Here is a 21,352-nt window from a genome sequence, read left to right as displayed (position 1 = left end):
ATCTCATAAAACATCTCCTTGAGACCCTGGCAAACTCCGTCAATGTCATCCTGAGTAGAAGGATTTTGGACTTCTTCAAATTGTGGCTTGACAAAAGAGTAGGCAATGTGAGGGATTGGTTTGGACAGATTCCAACCATTCTTTTTGCGGGCCTTGGCTCTGTCTATGTCAGCTGATGTTGGTTTAAAGCCCAATCCAAAGGTATTTTTCTTCGAAAATGGAGCAATGGGGTTCACAATTCCTTGTAGAGAGGATCCCAATCCTTTTCCTGGTTCATAGCCGTTCCTCAACATCAGCGAAGCTACCATCATAGATGTGGCTGAAAGACGGGGATGCAGAATTGGTTTTCCTTCTTCCACTTGGTCCACCTCAATCACCTCAAATGCTTGATATATGATAGATTCACATCCTTCCTTGGCGTCGATATACGGAATGGACGGGTCTTTATAGACAGATGAGTTGTCCTCCCCATGAATAATAATTTCTTGCCCGCCACACTCGAATTTGACCATTTGATGTAGGGTGGATGGTACAGCTCTGGCCATATGGATCCACGGCCTTCCCAAAAGAAAATTATAGGAAGTTTCCATATCTAACAATTGAAAGACAATGTTAAAATCAACCGGGCCGATTGTCATGGTGAGTTCGATTTTCCCAATAGTGTCTCTTTTTGAACCATCAAAAGCTCTGATGCTGACATTACTGGTTCAAATTCTGTTAGTGTTGATGTTCAGCTGTTGTAGAGTAGAAAGAGGACACACATCTACACTTGAGCCTCCGTCAATCATGACTCCTTTTACGTAGTGCCCTTCACATTTGACCATAAGATGCAAAGCTCTATTGTGGCCAGCCCCTTCCTCAGGCAAATCATCATCGCTGAAAGTAATTCTATTTACTTCAAAGAATCTTTCAGTCATTTTTTCTAGCTGATTCACCGTTGTCTTTTCTGAGACATATGCCTCGTTCAAAGTTTTGATCAACACACGACGATGCTCTTCTGAATGCAAAAGCAGAGATAATAAAGATATCTGAGCAGGAGTTTTCCTTAGTTGGTCAATGATTGAGTAGTCTTGTAATTTCATCTTCTTAAGGAATTCCTCCGCTTCTTTTTCTGCAACGGGTTCTTTCACTGGCAAATGACTTTCCCTGGCTTGCTTAGCTTTTCTCAATTCCTCTGGTGAATAACACCTTCCAGAGCGAGTCAAGCCCCCCATTTCACTTGTTTCTTCAACTATCTCTTTTCCTTTGTATGTCATGACAGTCTTATTATAATTCCAGGGAATAACTTTTGTGTTTGTCACTAGGAGTTGGGCAACAGGTCGGATCACGACTAGCTCTGTTATATTCCTCAAACCATTATTCGGAATGATCTTTTGAATGCCCCCGGGGATGCAAATTTTTGGCCCACCCAATTGAACCTCAACCTTTTTTGTGCTTCCAGGAACATAGAGAATCATTTTTTCAGAACATGCCAAGTTCAAACTAGAATTCGCACCTTTCACCATCAATGGTGCCAATTGCGGCGGGCTCACTATCACTTTTGGTTCTGGCCCTATGGTTCTAACAACCATCTCTGTCTTGCCAGACTGCTTATAATCCCGATCATAACAAATCATCCCAATAAAATGTGTATTATCATGAGTTGGGAGCGGATTGTTTGTGATATTAGGAGTATCCTCATTGTTTGTTACCACAATTGCCTTTGCTTCAATCAAATTTTCAATGGCTTTCTTTAATGTCCAACAATTTTCAGTACTATGCCCTTGGGTGTTAGAGTGATACTCACATCTTGCATTTGAGTCAAAACCTTTTGAATTTGGATTCACATAATGCGGCATAATAGGTCCAATCAACTTCAACTGCATCAACTTTCGAAATAGGCTTGTATACGATTCTCCAATTGGGGTGAACTCTTTCTTTGGATCCTGTTCTCTCACATATTCTTGTCGGGGACGAGGATTATATGGTGCCTGAAAATTCGGCCGGAGTTGACGGGAGCCTTGTGGAATTGGTGCCCTCCATTGTTGGTGATTGGGAGGCCTAGCATAAGCCTGAACATTAAACACTGTGTATTGTTGCAGGGGAACTGAGTATTGGGGACCTTGAGGCGGATAATAATGTTGAGGAAAATTGGATTGTCCTTGTTGGAATTGCACGTAAGAAGGAGCTATTCCTCTTTGAACTCCCCCGAACCCAGATGCCATCATGGATCCTTCCTCTTTCTTTTTTCGATTTCCGAAACTGCCTGACCCGCTTTGAATTGCTTCTATGGTCGCCTTAAGGGCTGCCTGACTCACAATTTTGCCTGACTTCATGCCATTCTCAACTATTTCACCAATCTTAATCGCCTCAGCAAAAGGTTTACCGATGGCGGCCAACATGTAATGGAGGTAATCAGGATCCTGAGCTTGGAGAAAATAGTCAAATCATTTCTGCCTCTTTCATTGGTGGTTTGACCCTAGCAGCCTGCTCTCTCCACTTGATTGCATATTCTCTGAAGCTTTCTGTTGGTTTCTTCTTTATGTTGACGAGAGAGGAGCGGTCTGGCACTATATCAATGTTGTACTGAAACTGTTGGACAAAATCTTGAGCCATGTCATTCCAAACGTGCCAGTGAGAGATGTCTTGATCTACGAACCACTCTGAAGTAATTCCTGTCAAACTTTCCCCAAAATAAGCCATGAGCAATTCTTCTTTGCCTCCCGCTCCCCTTAATTGGTTACAATACCTCTTCAAATGGGCAACGGGATCGCCATGCCCATCATACTTATCAAACTTGGGGGTCTTGAAGCCGGGTGGCAAATGAACATGGGGAAACATGCATAGATCGTTAAATGAAACACTCTTGTGGCCGCCCAAACCCTGTATGTTTCTCATGGTTTGTTCCAAACTCTTCATTTTTCTAGTCATTTCCTCTTGTTCCATATTCTTTTCGGGCTTTTCGATCTCAATTGGGACAACGTTATGAGGAGTATGCTTGTATGAATCTGGAACCTTTAAAGTCAGTTCTGGAGAGTAATGTTGGGCATCATGAGCATCCAGTTGTGGATCATTATTTGACTTTTGAGCAACAGCCGGTTGAGGGACAGTGAAAGTATGGACAATGGGTATAGTAGGTGGGTCATTTCTGAGGGGTGCGATTGGAGGATGTGGAATGGAGGTACTGGGGATAGTGGGAAGGTTAATGCTCGAACTGAATCCAGGTTGGTACAATGGGTTACTTGTTATGGAGATAGGCACTTGAGTGGAGACTGACACATTATGAAGATTATCCGAAGACCCTATGGGTAGTGAGGGCGGTGCTTGTCCATTCACCTAGGCTTGGTACATCTCTGCCAATTGTTGCTTCAACACTCTTACTTCTTCAACCAGTCCTGAACCTTGTTCAACCAATTGTCCATGGACATCATCATTATCTGACTCATTCTCACTGTTGTTTGCCATTCTATTTTTTCCTTTTGATCTCGTGTTGTAAGGGTGAGTCGCCAGTTTAAACCACAAACCAACCACCTCTGTTTTACTTTATCTTTTAAAATGACAAACAATAAACATGTTAGAGTTAGGCATTTTGCAGATATTAATCACACATTATATGTCATGCACCTAATGCCATTTTCATTTCTAAAATGATCTTGGAAGGCTTTATGTTTCATCCCGGCTTATTGATTTATTGGTTTATTTTCATCTTGAATTTAACGGGTTTTTTTTTCATTTTTTTTAGATTAATTATGGTTATGATCGCATCCGATGAGGATTGCCTACGTATCATGACGCCGCATGAATCAGACCATTACGTAGTTCAGGGAAAAACAATAATAGTAGATTTTTTTTTAACAAAACGAAATAATACAATAATAGAAAGAACATTACATTGAAAATGACTTACCAAACTCTGACAAGACTAAAAGACAACAATTTTAAAGATTCAACAATGACTCAAACTAAAACATAACTTCTACATCAAAAAAGTTCTAACAACTACGACTATAATTCAACTCCCCAATCTTCTTGCTTTCAAACACTGGAACATCTGATCATGGTGGGGCTTGCCCTGGTTGACCCCCTAATGTACGGTACATCCTTTCTAACTCTGCTGCAAGATGACGGGCAAAAATAGGTGCATGCTCCAAAAACTTCTCATAATCCATCCCTTGGCAGTTCACATAACTTTGAGCGGTATAAACAGCCAAATTATGGACTTGCTCTTTGAAGTACTAGAAATTCTGGTCTCGATCTTGTAACTGCTGCTGGCAAGTGGTGGCTATCTCCCTTATGTGTCCCTCACGATCTAAGGCTGACTCCAACTGAGCCCGAAGTCTAGCCTGCTCGAGTCTCGCCTGAGCCATCTCCCTATCAAAATCTGCATGCTGGTATTCTCTATTGTACCTTCTCATTTCTTCCAACTGTGCATGGAGCTGAGCTTCTGAACGTACCCAATGGGCCTTCTCTCTCTCGAATTGAGCCCTCTCTTCTTTAAATTTTGTTACTTGGCGATCCTTACTTGATTCGGCCTTCTCATTTAGCTGTACAATCTTTTCCTTGGCTTTGTCCAACGCCTTTTCAGTCTTTGCCAAGAGGGAATCATAATCTTGCACCTTTTCCATCAGATTGGCAATGGTTCTCTGGTCTTTCCAACTTCTCACTGGCACTTCAGAGGCTTTCTTCATCTGTTGAAGTTGAGCACGAAGGGCTTCATTTTTGTGGATCAGACTCTTCTTTTCCCCTTCGGCTTTTTGTTCTTGCAAGTCTTTCTCAAAATTGGGGTTTCTCAGCCTTTCTTCTAAGGCATGACTAGTTGTTTTGTATCCCTTTTCCCGTTCACCCCAGGCCAACCGTTCTTGGATTTTATCATCAAAGGCTTGAACATGCGGTCTTTTTATGGGCCTTTTGGGCTCTGGCACATCATCCATGCGAGACCTCTTCCCAAACCATATAGCATAACCCAGATCTACCTCATCTCTCGTAGGATCTGGCACCTGAGTATCATCTTTCAAGTAGCGACAACCATTCCAAATTTGCTGGATTAAAGCTTCGGGGAGTGGGGCTTCGGGGTGTAGCTCAATAACTTGCACACTCAAATCTTCATCTTTAGGTACTACTTGGTACCTTCCTAGCTGTCTTAGAACTCTGTGTGGCGTATACGGCTGGACACTTCTCAAACCCAACAACAGCAAATGACTTTTTAGGGCAGACATGTGTATCACCTCTCTTAGCGGGAGCCATCCCAAAGTCCACTCAATTTGACTTGCATTTAAAGATCTTAGGTGGGATATCCAGGCTTCCACCCCTTCTGGAGAGTTGTAATCTTTTACTCTTTCTTCGTAACTATCAATGAAATTGTCCTTGCTCGGACCATAGCTCATGAACTTGGGGTGATGTCGGAGATGCTCAATCAACCACATTTGTAACAAAATATTGCACCCTTCGAAGAATTTTGCCCCAGACTTGCACAAAGTTAACGCCCGATAAATGTCTGATAGAATGATCGGGGCAAGAGTGTGATGTTCTTTGGTAGTGAGGACCTGTACAACCCTGGCTATGCAGGTATCAATTGTCCGCTCCTTGTTTGGGAAGACCATAATTCCCAGAAACGCCATTATGAAGGCGAAGCGACGATGAATATACCATGTGTCTTTGTTCTGCTTGTTGTTAAGACCCTTTTCATGCATTTCAAACCCATTTGGCTGCCCGAACCTAGAGTACAGGAAGTAGAAAGAACAACACCCTTCGACTACGTTGGTCTTTCTAATTTGCTTACTGATGTTCAGAAGATCGAAGAATCGGTGTACATAAAGAGCCCTCGGGAATATGAGCTCCTGGTTTCTCAAATCCCTGCCAAACCCGGAATATCCAGCTATCTCTTCTAAAGTGGGAGTTAGCTCAAAATCGGAGAAGCGAAAAACATTGTGAACAGGGTCCCAAAAAGTCACTAGTGCCTCAATCAAATCGTCCCGTGGTTTAATTTTCATAATATCTGTGAGGGCTCCCAGGTGCTTGGTGACCCATTTCTGACCATCTTCTCCTAAATCATACCACCACATCTGAAGCTGAAGTGGAGCCTCGTCTACAACTGTGAACGGTGTGTTCTGGACAGTGCTCATTTTGTACCTGTGGGTGGTTAAGGTTAGGGTTGACACTAGTCTCAAGAGACAGAACCAATGCACTCATTTTGCAAACAATCTTTTGTAAATAACTCAATTTTAAGAAAAATCAACGAGAAGGGGGGTTATTTTTGCAATTGTGACCGAAGAAAGGGTGGCTATTTTTGCAACTATGGCCCCTTCTTAGGATAGCTTTAGGGTCGGGGGAAGGGCATTATGGTCAAAGTGATTCCCAATTGACAGACACATCTGTTCTTGCGAGAACAGCCCTTCAACAATTTTGAAGATGTTCTAAGGCTATTCTGACAGGAACGATTTGGGATTAACCGAAGATGGGTCTGTTTATTTGTTTTTTTGATTAAAAGAAAAACACTAGACAGATTTCTTTTTTTTTTAGTTATTTTATAAAAATGGGGCCAAACCCTATGAAGGTTGCCTACGTATCTCACATCCGGTGAGAATCAGACCCGCGTAGTTCGTAAAAATTTCAGGAATAGGATGACACTTTTTTTTGTTGAAAAATTCAGGCTTTTTTTTTGGGGGGTAAATACTGAAATTTTCGAAAATCGGGTAAATTTTCTCCCTCATATTTTTTTCTTTCTGGTTTTTCCTCAATATTTTTATATTTTTATTTTATTTTAGAAACCGGTCAACATGCACAAGCCAAATCAAACATAATGCACAAGTAGCACATAAGATGCATCAGGATGGTCTTGTAATTTCGGGTACACCTGTCCTAGACGGACCCAACCCCTGTGTTGAGTCCCCAAAGTCAAATGCACATGATGCAAACAAACGTTCCTACTAGGGATCCTGCATGAGGCTATGTTATTATAGGTTTAAATCCTAAGGGGAGTGTTTTAGACCTGGCTTACCCAAGCGGACAGCTCGAGCCGAGGTGAGGGTAATGTACCGGGAGCACGAAAGTCTATCCGGCCTAGTTACTGACCCAGCCTCGTTCTAATTGGTATGACTTCTAACAGAAAAGTGGGCCACGCGCACGTGTGCACCATAAATTCAGAAGATTCAGAAGGGAGGCGTAAGAAGACAATTTAATACAGTTCAAATAATATCAAAGCGGTAAATAAGTGACAATTAGCATATTAGACCCAAAAATACATTAATAATATCAAATCAATAAAGCCAAGTATAAATCATCTTATAAGCTCGAATTCTGAACCCCGAACCAGAAGTTCTGGGTTCTTCTCCCCAGAAGAGTCGCCAGAGCTGTCACACCTCCCCTTTTCCCCTAGGGGATAGGAAGTTTTTCCAATTTAAGTGACATTAATCAAAAATAGAATTTATTATATTTTAAAGAGTCGCCACTTGGGATAAAATTTGGTGTCCCAAGTCACCGGTTTATTTTAAACCCCAAATCGAGGAAATTTGACTCTGTTTTACGGTCCGCGAACACAGAAGACCGGGTAAGGAATTCTGTTAACCCGAGAGAAGGTGTGAGGCACTCTCGAATTTCGTAGTTTTAGCACGGTCACTTTAATCATACATGGCTTAATTAAATTATTTAATTATTCATTTTAGAACCTATGTACATTTACCTTTTTATCGTTTTTAATTGCTTGATTATTTGTAATTATGGAATTATTTTGAAACGAATCACGCGTACGTGTATTCGTTTTATTTGGTGTGTCATGAATCATGTCACGCGTACGTGTACACAATTAATAACACTTTATTATTTGCAACCCCTATTTATCTATTAATAGGCCTTACAATGTGTCTAGACCCAATTAGTTATATTCTCCCTTGAATCTATTCTCGGTGAGAATGTGAAAGAAATATACTCAACAGTTTAATATGAAATATCCGATTAATTTACCAAGGAAAATACTTATGATAATAAACAAAAAAAAAAATAACAAAAAAAAAAATTATTCAAATAAAGTTCATGAAATGAAGATAAAACTCATGAATCCAATTTATTCTTCAACAGTGAAACAAAGAAAAAATCTATATCCGTAGACTAATTTAAAATAGCTATTCATAATACTAAAATAACTTACAGTGGAGTTAAGGTATAAAGAAATTAATACAATTAACATTTTTTTTTAAGGAATTCCTACTAAAATTAATACCTGAAACTTTAGTTTTCATGTCCAAGTAGTTAACAGTTGTAAACATTTATTCAAAGAAGAAAAAGTTTTCTTTATATATAAGAAACTTACTAGAATCTTATAAGGAAAAATTTATTATAATTTATGGTCTATTCACAAGAATGACTGAAAAAATTAACTCGTTTCTAATGAACCTCATAGCACAATTTTGTGCAAACTTAACTGACCGCTAAATTAATACTAGAAAAACATTTATAGCATCACCATAGTCATTTTAACCTTAATTTCTTATGAATTCTTTCTTTTTAGTCTTTCACTAAATAAACTAAATGATAACAATTATCCAAAAACATATGCTCAAAAAGAAAAATGACGGATTAAGGAAATAAATTACTAATAAAAGGAACCAAATCCTAATGCTCTGAATTTATTCAAAGAAAACTAAGAAATAACAGTGAAGAAGGATAAAATCCAAACCTTAGCAAAAGAATTTCAGTAATACAAGAAAAAGAACCAGTACAAACTCCAATCCAATGCAGAAACTCAGGCCGGACAAAGTAGCAGCAATGTCGAACCTGAAGCAACGAATGGAAACTCGACCTCCTAATCACACGAGAATCTCTCAAACTTTTATCTAGAAAAACTCTCTTTCCTTTTGTTTTTGAATCTTCTTTGTTTCTTCCTCTCACTTTTCACGTTATTTTTCTTATTCAAAGATCTCCCCTTAAGCAAGTGCAAGTGTGTGCTATTTATATGAAAAATCCTAAAGTCCTACTCGTATGTGTGTATGATCATGGATTAGATTGAGGGGATAGTTGGGACGTGAGGAGTGAGACGTGGGGAGTTTGAAAAAATGAGGATTATGGTTGTATAGGCAGCTTACTAAGATTAGAAGAGATCTTTTGTATTGTTTATTTTATTTTTATTTTTTTTCTTCTTTTTGTTAGTTGCCCTTCTTTTTTTTTATTTTATAAATTAACTTTTATTTCTTCTTTTTTTTTAATTATTATTTTTTTTAGAGAAAGTAAATTGCATAGTTAAAAATATTAGTCAGCTACTTTTAAATTTAAATATTATATACATAAGAAAACTAAATATTTACATTGTAGTTTAAATTATACTAAGAAAGATACTATAGCTTACTTATTAAAATTCTAATTATATGAAACCAAGTAGTTTTTTTCTCTTTACAAATAGAAACAAAATATGTATTTTAAAAGTGTGAATATTTTTGTAGTTTTTATAAACTCTACTAAAAGTGAGATAAATATTTAAAATATCAAGATTAGACATAAAGCACATATTTACACTAAAATAGTATAGAATTTGAGTGTGGTCAAAAATTAGTTGTTCACAGGCCGCAGATGCGGAAGCTGGGCTCCTAAGTGAGTTCCTCACCTGCAATGGATTTTTTCGCAGGTGCGGTGGCGCAGAAGCGTGAAAGTTTTCGCATGTGCGAAAAACCTGGGCAGAAACCATAAATAGAACCTTTCGCGAATTTGGTTCATTTCCACCATTTTCAAATCGGGTTTTGGAGCTTTTGGAGGGTTTTTGAAGGGTGATTCAAAGGATATCAGTGAGGTAAGTTGCTTGATCCCTAATACTTGTATATATGGTTATTTTTCGTTGTTTAATCATTGTAATTAGTAAAAATGAGCGGTTAGGGCTTGGAATTTTTGGAGAGTAATATAAGGATTTGAAGGACCAAACGATGTCGGATTTTGATGAATTTGGTATAGTTAGGTTCGTGAGTGAATGAGCTTTCTAGTTTGGTGAATTTTGTCAGATTTCGAGACGTGGGCCCGAGGGCCGGTTTTGAGAAAATTTCGGATTTTGGTCTAATTTTGTAGCTTTTCTTGTGGAATTCATTCCATTAGCGCGTATTGATGTTATTATACTGATTGTGAATAGATTCGAAGTATTTGGAGGCAGAGTCTAAAGGCAAGAGCATTGCGGGGTAGAGATTTGACCGATTGAGGTAAGTAACGATTGTAAATCTAGTCCTGAGGGTACGAAACCTCGGATTTTGTATCATTCTACTATTTTTAGTGACGCACATGCTAGGTGGCGGGCGTGTGGGCGTGCACTGTTAGGAATTGTGATTCGGTCCGTCCCGTAGCAACTGTAAAGTTGCATACTTTGTTAAAACTATATCATATTTATATGTTTTAGAAAGAATTTGTGTAAATTGGGCTGAATGCCATGTTTGGGCCTTACGCCAGTGCTGTTTAGACCCTTAGGGCTTTTTCTTACTATCCTATCATTGTTTTTGATATAAAATCTATACTCAGTCATGTTTATACTTGTTTACCACATAACTCAGTTTTATGACTCTATTTTGATGCATATAAATATTTTGGGCTGAATGCTCTGTTTTACTGAAATGCCCGAGTGGCTTGAGAGGTTTATGACTGAGTGAGGTCGAGGGCCTGATTGTGAGGATGAGTGTGGATCGGGGATGCCCGCCTGCAGCATACTTTATTATTGTAGCACGTGAGTTGTCCGTACAGATTATAGCGCTTGGGCTGAAGGAGCCTCTCCGAAGTCTGTACACACCCCCAGTGAGCGCATGTACCTACTGAGTGCGAGTGCCGAGTGTTGAGTGCTGAGTGACTGTGAGGCATGAGTGATTATGAAGTATGCCCCAGTGGTAAGAGTGATTGTGAGGTATGCCCGAGTGGCACGAGTTACTGTGAGGTTTGCCCGAGGGGCTGTATATGAGTGATGTTTTGCCCGATGGGTTGTTTATGATTTCATCATTTTGCTCACCTTTGCATTTTTCCTCTGTCTGAAAACTGTTGAAAAAGATCTTTAAATGATTTTTACTGGAATTGGGTTAAACGAGATGTTTTGATTCAAATCTTGATTTTAAAAGCATGTGGTATTTTACTAAGATTTTCCGATATGAATGTTATATGCTTTATTGCTCGTCACTACTGCTCAGTCTTTATTTATTGTTGTTACTTACTGAGTTGGCGTACGCACGTTACTCCCTTCACCTTGTGTGCAGATTCAGGTGTAGCTGGACACAGTAGAGGTTATTAATTGTTCTGGTTGCAGATTTTCTTGGAGATAGCAATGTAGCTGTTTGGCGATCGCAACCCCTGTTCTTCTCCCTCTTATCTTCCTCTAGTTGTATTTAGCTATTTTTCCAGGCTGAGTTAGCCTTGATATCTACTACAATCTGTCTAACAATATCAAGGCTAACTCAGCCTGGAAAAATAGCTAAATACAACTAGAGGAAGATAAGAGGGAGAAGAACAGGGGTTGCGATCGCCAAACAGCTACATTGCTATCTCCAAGAAAATCTGCAACCAGAACAATCAATAACCGCTATTGTGTCCAGCTACACCTGAATCTGCACACAAGGTGCAGGGAGTAACGTGAGTACGCCAACTCAGTAAGTAACAACAATAAATAAAGACTGAGCAGTAGTGACGAGCAATAAAGCATATAACATTCATATCGGGAAATCTCAGTAAAATACCACATGCTTTTAAAATCAGGATTTGAATCAAAACATCTCGTTTAACCCAATTCCAGTAAAAATTATTTAAAGATTTTTTTCAACAGTTTTCAGACAGAGGAAAAATGCAAAGGTGAGCAAAATGATGAAATCATAAACAGTCCATCGGGCAAAATATCACTCATATACTGCCCCCCGGGCAAACCTCACAGTCACTCGTGCCACTCGGGCATACCTCACAATCACTCTTACCACTCGGGCATACTTCATAATGACTCATGCCTCCCAGTCACTCAGCACTCAACACTCGGCACTCGCACTCAGTAGGTACTTGCGCACACTAGGGGTGTGTACAGACTTCGGAGAGGCTCCTTCAGCCCAAGCGCTATAATCTGCACGGACAACTCACGTGCTACAATAATAAAGTATGCTGCAGGCGGGTGTCCCCGATCCACACTCATCCTCATAATCAGGCCCTCGACCTCACTCAGTCATAAACCTCTCAAGCCACTCGGGCATTTCAATAAAACAGGGCATTCGACCCTAAATATTAATATGTATCAAAATAGAGTCATAAAACTGAGTTATGCGGTAAACAAGTATAAACATGACTGAGTATAGATTTTCAATCGAAAACAATGAGAGGATAGTAAGAAACAACCCCTAAGGGTCCAAACAGCACTGGCGTAAGGCCCAAACATGGCATTCAGCCCAATTTACATAAATTCTTTCTAAAACATATAAATATGATATAGTTTCAACAAAGTATGCAACTTTACAGTTGCTACGGGACGGACCGAGTCACAATTCCCAACAGTACACGCCCACACGCCCGCCACCTAGCACGTGCGTCACTAAAAATAGTAGAATGATATAAAATTCGGGGTTTCGTACCCTCAGGACTAGATTTACAATCGTTACTTACCTCAAACCGGTCAAATCTCTACCCCGCAATGCTCTTGCCTCTAGACTCAGCCTCCAAATGCTCCTAATCTATTCACAATCAGTACAATACCATTAATACGCACTAATTGAATGAATTTCACAAGAAAAGCTACAAAATTAGACCAAAACCCGATATTGGCTCAAACCCGGCCCTCGGGCCCACATCTCAAAATCCGACAAAATTCACAAAACTAGAAAGCTCATTCACTCACGAACCTAACTATACCAAATTCATCAAAATCCGACATCGTTTGGTCCTTCAAATCCTTAAATTACTCTCCAAAAATTCCAAGCCCCAACCCCTCATTTTTACTAATTACAATAATTAAACAACGGAAAATCACCATATATACAAGTATTAGGGATCAAGCAACTTACCTCACTTATATCCTTTGAATCACTCATCAAAAACCCCTCCAAAAGCTCCAAAAACCGACTTGAAAATGGTAAAAATGAACCAAATTCGCGAAGGGTTCTATTTATGGTTTTTGCCCAAGTTTTTCGCACCTGCGGAAACTTTCACGCTTCTGCGCCACCACACCTGCGGAAAAATCCATCGCATGTGCGGAACTCACTTAGGAGTCCAGCTTCCGCATTTGCGGCACAAAACCCCGCGCCTGCGAAGGCACACCTGCGCGTTTCCTCCGCTTCTGCGAAGCGTGTCCAGCATTCCCCTTTCCGCATCTGTGCCCTAGGTTTCGCATCTGCGGGTTCACAGATGCGACCTCCAACTCGCACCTGCGCACTCCCCACACGCACCAGCAGCCTCGCACCTGCGACACTTTCTTCCGTAGGTGCGAAATATAGCAGTAGCAGCAGCTGCATTTTCCAACTTCGACAAATCCGTTAACCACCCGGAATCACTCTGAGGCCCTCGGGACCTCAATCAAAAATACCAACAAGTCATATATCAACATACCAACTTAGTCGAACCTTCGAATCACTCAAAACGACATCAAATCATCAAATTACCCTCGGATTCAAGCCTAAGAACTTCTAAATTTCCAAATTTGGCAACCGATGCCGAAACTAACCAAACCATGTCCGAATGACCTCAAATCTTGCACGCACATCACAAATAACACTACGAACCTACTCCAACTTCCGGAATTCCATTCCAACCCCGATATCAAAATTTTCACTGCCGACCAAAATCGCCAAATTTCCAATTTCGCCAATTCAAGCCTAATTCTACCACGGACCTCCAAATCACATTCCGGACGCACTCCTAAGTCCAAAATACCTAACGAAGCTAACGGAACCATCAGAATTCAAATCCGAGATCGTTTACACATAGGTCAACATCCTGTTGATTTTTCCAACTTAAGTTTCTACTTAAGAGACTAAGTGCCTCAATTCACTTGAAACCACTATGGTCCCGAACCAACTAACCCGATATAACATAATATAGTTGAATAACACAAAAAGAAGTAGAAATAGGGAAAACGGGGCTATAACCCTCGAAACGACCGGCCGGGTCGTTACATCCTCCCCCTCTTAAACATTCGTTCTTCCTCTAACGGGTCTAGAAATATACCTTGAGTCTCGAATAGGCGTGGATATCTACTCCGCATCTCCCGCTCAGTCTCCCAAGTGGCCTCCTCCACAGGCTGACCTCTCCATTGCACCTTCACTGAAGTTATATCCTTTGACCTCAACCTTCGAACCTGCCGATCCAAAATAGCCACCGGCTCCACATCATAAGTCATATCACCCTCCAACTGAACCGTGATGAAATCCAAAACATGGGAAGGATATCCAATATACTTCTGGAGCATGGAAACATAAAACATGCACACTCGACAAGCTGGATGGCAAGGCAAGCTTATAAGCCACCTCTCCTATCCTCTGAAGCACCTCAAAAGGCCCAATAAACCGGGGACTCAACTTGCCCCTCTTCCCAAACCTCATAACACCTTTCATGGGTGATACATTCAGCAAAACCTTCTCCCCAACTATAAAAGACACATCACAGACTTTCATATCCACGTAGCTCTTCTACCTAGACTGCGTCATGCGAAGCCGCTCCTGAATCAATTTCACCTTATCTAATGCGTCCTGGACCAAGTCTGTACCTAAGAGCCTAGCCTCACCCGGCTCAAACCATCCAACCGGAGATCTACACCTCCTCCCATATAAAGCCTCGTACGGAGCCATCTGAATACTCGACTGATAACTGTTGTTATATGCAAACTCTGCGAATGGCAGAAACTGGTCCCATGAACCCCCAAAGTCAATGACACAAGCACGCAACATGTCCTCCAATATCTGAATAGTGCGCTCGGACTGCCCGTCCGTCTGAGGGTGAAAAGTTGTGCTCAACTCAACCTGAGTACCCAACTCTCACTGCACAGCCCTCCAAAACTGCGATATGAACTGAGTACCCCTATCTGAAATGATGTAAACTGGGACACCATGCAGGCGAACGATCTCTCGGATGTAAATCTCAGCCAACCGCTCTGAAGAGTAAGTAGTACCAACTGGAATGAAGTGCTCGGACTTGGTCCCACTTCCACTCTGGGATCTCTAATCTCTGAAGCAAGCCACCCGGTCTCTGATGCTCATACTTAACCTGCTGACAGTTGAGACACCGAGCCACAAACCCAACTATATCCTTCTTCATCCGCCTCTGCCAATAGTGCTGCCTCAAATCCTGGTACATCTTCGCGGCACCCGGATGGATGGAATATCGCGAATTGTGGGCCTCCTCAAGAATCAACTCTCGAAGCCCATCTACATTAGGCACACATATCCGGCCCTGCATTCTCAGCATGCCGTCATCACCAATAGTCACATCCCTAGCATCACCTCTCTGAACCCTATCCTGAAGAACGAGCAAGTGGGGGTCATCATACTGACTCTCCCTGATACGGTCATAAAGAGAAGACCTGGAGACCACACAAGCCAATACCCGACTAGGCTCCGAAATATCCAATCTGACAAGCTGTCCCGCTAAGGCCTGAACATCCAATGCCAAAGGTCTCTCTGCTGCTGGAAGATATGCTAAACTTCCCAAACTCTCTGCTCGGCGACTCAAAGCATCGGCCACCATATTGGCCTTCCTCGGATGGTACAAAATAGTGATATCATAGTCCTTAAGAAGCTCCAACCATCTTCGTTGAATCAAATTAAGATTCTTATACTTTAACAGATACTGCATACTCCGGTGATCAGTATAGATCTCACAATGAACCCCATACAAATAATGACGCCAAATCTTCAAGGCGTGAACAATGGCCGCTAACTCAATATCATGGACAGGATAGTTCTTCTCATGGGTCTTCAACTGGCGCGAGGCATAGGCAATCACCATAACCTCCTGCATCAAAACACAACCAATGCCTATCCTCGAGGCATCACAATACACGGTGTAAGAACCTGAAGCTGATGGCAGAACTAACACTGGAGCTGTGGTTAAAGCAGTCTTGAGCTTCTGAAAGCTCTCCTCGCACTCATTCGACCACCTAAATGGAGCACCCTTTTGGGTCAATTTGGTCAAGGGTGATGCAATAGATGAAAATCCCTCCACAAAGCGACGGTAGTAACCCGCCAAACCAAGAAAGCTCCTAATCTCTGTGGCTGAGGACGGTCTGGGCCAACTCTACACCGCCTCTATCTTGTTCGGATCCACCTGAATACCCTCACTGGACACCATGTGCCCTAAGAATGTTACTGAGCTGAGCCAAAACTCACACTTAGAGAACTTTACATAAAACTTCTCTTCATCCCTCAATCTCTGTAATACAATCCTCAAATGCTGAGCGTGATCCTCCTGGCTACGAGAGTACACCAGGATGTCATCAATGAATACAACGATGAATGAGTCCAAATATAGCTGGAATACACTGTTCATCAAATGCATGAACGATGATAGGGCATTGGTCAGCCCAAAATACATCACCAAGAACTCATAATGTCCATATCGGGTCCTGAAAGCTGTCTTAAGAATATCTGAATCCCGAATCTTTAGCTGGTGATAACCGGACCTCAAATCAATCTTAGAGAACACCCTCGCTCCCTGAAGCTGGTCGAATAAATCATCAATACGAGGCAAATGATACTTGTTCTTGACTGTGACCTTGTTCAACTGCCTGTAATAAATACACATTCTCATGGAACCATCTTTATTTTTCACAAATAGAACCGGTGTACCCCAAGGTGACACACTAGGGCGAATAAACCCCTTATCAAGGAGTTCCTAAAGTTGTTCTTTCAATTCCTTCAACTCCGTCGGTGCTATACGATACGGTGGAATAGAAATGGGCTGAGTGCCCGGCACCAAATCAATATCAAAGTCAATATCCCTATCAGGCGACATGCCCGGCAGGTCTGCAGGAAACACATCCAGAAAATCACGTACCACCGGAACAAAATCAATGACAGAAGTCTCTACATTAACATCCCTCACAAACCAAATAAGATAGGCAACCCTTCTCAACCATGCGTTGAGCCTTCAAATATAAAATCACCCTACTTGGTACATAATCTACAGAACTGCTCCAGTCAACCCTCAGAATTCCTGACATAGTCAACATCACCATTTTAGCGTGACAATCTAGAACAGCATGACATGGAGATAACCAATTCATACCCAATATCACAATAAGTCGACCATACTGAGCAGCAAAAGGTACAATTGGGTCTCCAGACCCCCAATAATCACCACACATGACCGATATACGCGGTCCACAATAATAGTATTACCCTCGGGAGTAGATACATAAACAGAAGAAACTAGAGACTCACGGGGCATATCTAGAAAATGGGCAAAATACGAGGAAACATATGAATACGTGGAACCAGGGTCAAATAATACTGAGGCATCTCTGTGACAAACTGAGACAATACCTGTAATCATATTATCTGAAGCAATAGCATCTGGTCTGGCAGGGAGAGCATAGAAACGGGCCTGACCACCCCCTGATCTGCCTTCCCCTCTAGGGCGTCCCCTAGTTGACTGACCTTCACCCCGAGCTGACTGGGCGGGTGGTGAGGTAACTAGTGTTATAGTCGGAGGCTGAATCCTCTGCTGAGATAGACCTCCATGATGACGAGCACACTGCCTTCACATATGCCCAAGCTCCCCACACTCAAAATAGCTCCCTGGTGCTGGCGGCGGAAACTAAAGGGAACCCCTAGCACCGGGATAACTGGTAGAAGAACCTGGCATGGAAGAGCCCTGAACAGATGGAGCACGGGATGAACTCTGAGATGGAAGGGCACTAAGTGATGAGTGGCCCTGATAAGAACTGTGAGAACCATGGCCAGATAATGCATCGCGGTGAAATGGCCGAGCTGACTGAGCCTGTCTAAAATGACGACCTCTACCGTGCTGGAACTGACCCCCAAAAGGAGCATCGGTGAATCCACCCTGACCACGAGGCCTCTTGGCCTCCCTCTCAACCCTCTCTTGACCGCGAACCATCTCAATCTGCCGAGCAATGTCGATAACATCATCAAAGGTAGCACCCGAAACCCGCTCCCTGGTCATGAGCAATTGTAGCTGATAAGTGAGGCCATCAATAAACCTCGTGATCCTCTCTCTGTCTGTGGGAACCAACCAGATAGCATGACAGGCCAATTCAGAGAATCGCATGTTATACTGTGTCACAGACATATCACCCTGGCGAAGCTGCTCAAACTGTCTACGCAGCTCCTCTCTGCGGGATCGAGGCACGAACTTCTCCAAAAAGACCACGGAGAACTGCTGCCAAGTAAGGGGTGCTGTGCCAATAGGCCTACGCCTCTCGTAAGTCTCCCATCATCTAAGTGCAGCCCTAGAAAACTGAAAGGTAGTGAATGAGACCCCACAAGTCTCCAAAATACCAGCAGTACGGAGTATCCTTTGACACATGTCCAAAAGGTCTTGAGCATCTTCTCTCTCTGTGCCATTGAAAGGTGGTGGCTGGAGTCTCCCAAACTTCTCCAACCTACGTTGATCATCCTCAGGCATAGCAGGAACCACAAAATCCTGAGCAACAACAACCGACTGGGCTGGTGGTGTCTCCGGTGTCTGAAGTCCCTGAATAACCTGCTCGGGTGTGCGAGCGACGGGAGTTTGAATGCCTCCCCTGGCCTGAGAAGTGGTTACGGCCGTCGAAATAGAGACCGCCTAAGCAAGGCTAGTACACGCTGTCAGAATCTGAGATAGGGCCTCCTAAAGGCCGGGAATCACAATAGGCACAGGTGGTGCCTAAGCTGGTGCATCAACAACTGGAACCTGGTCCTGATCTGGGACAACCGGTGGATCTGCAAGTACGGCCACAGCTGTTGTACGGGCTGCACCTCTGCCCCTACCACGGCCTCTACCGCGGGCTCGGCCTCTCACGGCCCTGGCTGGTGGTACCGGTGGCTGGCCCTCCTACCAGGTAGCGCGAGTCGTCACCATCTGTGAGAGAATGAAACAACACATGTTTAGTTCCTAGAATCAACAAATTCGCACGACAAGAATTCAAGAATGTGGAGTTTCCTAAAGGTTATGCAGCCTCTCGAAGATAAGTACAGAAGTCTCTGTACCGATCCGCAAGACTCTACTAAACCCACTCATGACTCGTGAGACCTATGTAACCTAGGCTCTAATACCAATCTGTCACGACCAAAACTAACCCCTGTCGTGATGGCGCCTATCGTGGAACTAGGCAAGCCGACTCATTTCCAAAATAAATCGATATTTTTTATTTCAAAGATAATTCCAATGTTATTTAACATAAAAACCTTTGTAAAGGAGTTTCAATCAAAATAAAAGTGCGGAAGGAAAAGTTTGACATCGGGGTGTCACTAGTCATGAGCATCTACTACAATCTATCTAACAATATCAAGGCTAACTCAGCCTGGAAACACTTTTATTTTGATTGGAACTCCTTTATAAAGGTTTTTATGTTAAATAACATTGGAATTATCTTTGAAATAAAAAAATATCGGTTTGTTTTGGAAATGAGTTGGCTTGCCTAGTTCCACGATAGGCGCCATCACAACATGGGTTAGTTTGGGTCGTGACACACAGTAAATCAGAAATTTACTGATACAAAAGTAGCCACAGTAAATCAGAAGTTTACTGATGCAAAAGTTTATGCCATAATAAACCAGAAGTTTACTTAGAGATAGCACATGCCATAATAAACTTGAAATTTTCATTTGCCATTTTAAAATGAGCTATTTGAGAATTTAGATAAGCATATACTGAAGAACTAGAAGATTCTTCAAGAATTCTCTTGTGTTACTTGTTCTCATAATAACTTGATTATACCAGCTAAAGTTGGGACTAAAATCCCTGAATTCTGGAATATATAAAAGGTAAATATGGGCCCATTCACCTATCATGTGAACCACTTATAGATGCATATATAAGATGGTTACATGTATGTTTATTGTCAACCTGCAGTTTGGCATTTGAAATTGTCTTTCTCAATTAAGAGCATAATTTTCAGATTATGAAATCAAGATAGTTTATCTTGATGATGCTGGTTTATATCCAAGCTAGTTTAGCAATGAATACCTCATATTAATGGCTAAACTATTGCTTATGAGAACAAAGCCTCATGTGTTGGTCTAAGATTTTCTAAATTGTATACAACAACACTTGTGTTACTTATTCTCATAATAACTTGATTATACCAGCTAAAGTTGGGATTAAAATCCCCGAATTCTGGAATATATAAAAGGTGAATATGAGCTCATTCACCTATCATGTGAACCACTTATAGATGCATATATAAGATGGTTACATATATATTTATTGTCAACCTATAATTTTGCATTTGAAATTGTCTTTCTCAATTAAGAGCACAATTTTTAGATTATGAAATCAAGATAGTTCATCTTGATGATGCTGGTTTATATCCAAACTAGTTTAGCAATGAATACCTCATATTAATGGCTAAACTATTGCTTATGAGAACAAAGCCTCATGTGTTGGTCTAAGATTTTCTAAATTGCATACAACAACATTTGTATGCATCAGACCAACAAAATATAATAAGTCCTCCCCTCACAATTGGTTTAGGATCAAAAGCCAAATATTTTTACTATCTAATAACTTTTGATGTGTGGTATATGATTAATTTCTCTACCACAATGCACAAAGATATGTTTTCCAATGAAGATTTGGGATATGAGTTAGTTTTTCTAACATTTGGGGGATGGAATAAAATATCTGGAAAATATGCTATATGAATCGAATTATCATTAATATGATCCTCGCTTAGAAGATAATTCAAGTCAAATGCCATAAGCATTTGCTGATCCAAAATTAAATATCATATTTCCGCTGCAAATACTCCTATTAAAATTAAAGTCCCTGAAAGATAGAGTTTATTGTACGCATAAAGCGTGGTAGACCAATTGGTTCCAAAGGTAACAATCCTTGAAAATAATAGGAGCAAATGATCAAAATGATCATAATAAGGAGAAAATAAGATCTGGAAGAGCCCACGACATAACATTTCATGAAACTCCAGAAGACGTTCAGGTACCTAAAAATAAAGAAAGTGATGAGATCTCAACAAGTTGTATCGCTTGAGAACTGATACGAAATGATCGTCGACGATATATTTGATTCAATATAGTGCACAATATTGTAAAAGATTGTGAGGATCATACATATAGTCCAGACACCTGAAGATGTCATGCCATTTAAATGTAAGTCATAACCTATATGGCTCATTTGATTAATTCTATATGAAGATCCCTGAAGGATTTAAAATGCCCGAAGTAAATTCAAAATCTCAGGAAATGTATTCAATCAGATTACAAAGATCTTTGTACGATTT

General features: G+C 41.2%; 2 protein-coding genes across 2 annotated transcripts; both read right to left on the bottom strand.

The window, feature by feature from the left end:
* Nucleotides 1–707: 707 nt before the first annotated feature.
* LOC142168020 (uncharacterized) lies at nt 708–3,444 on the bottom strand. Its single transcript, XM_075228672.1, has 3 exons — nt 3,329–3,444; nt 2,608–3,193; nt 708–2,402 (listed from the first exon to the last, which is right to left on the bottom strand). The coding sequence occupies exons 1-3, from the start codon at nt 3,442–3,444 to the stop codon at nt 708–710; spliced, it is 2,397 nt and encodes a 798-aa protein (XP_075084773.1).
* Nucleotides 3,445–3,829: 385 nt separating this feature from the next.
* Nucleotides 3,830–6,102, bottom strand: LOC142168756 (uncharacterized). Its single transcript, XM_075229705.1, has one exon. It carries the CDS (start codon nt 6,099–6,101, stop codon nt 4,215–4,217), a length of 1,887 nt encoding a protein of 628 aa, XP_075085806.1. The 5' UTR covers nt 6,102; the 3' UTR covers nt 3,830–4,214.
* Nucleotides 6,103–21,352: the final 15,250 nt, after the last annotated feature.

Source organism: Nicotiana tabacum, chromosome 2 (genome assembly GCF_000715075.1).
Source record: "Nicotiana tabacum cultivar K326 chromosome 2, ASM71507v2, whole genome shotgun sequence".
NCBI classification, from domain to species: Eukaryota; Viridiplantae; Streptophyta; class Magnoliopsida; order Solanales; family Solanaceae; genus Nicotiana; species Nicotiana tabacum.
Note: the sequence above shows the minus strand (reverse complement) of the source record. Positions and strands in the feature narration are given on the sequence as shown.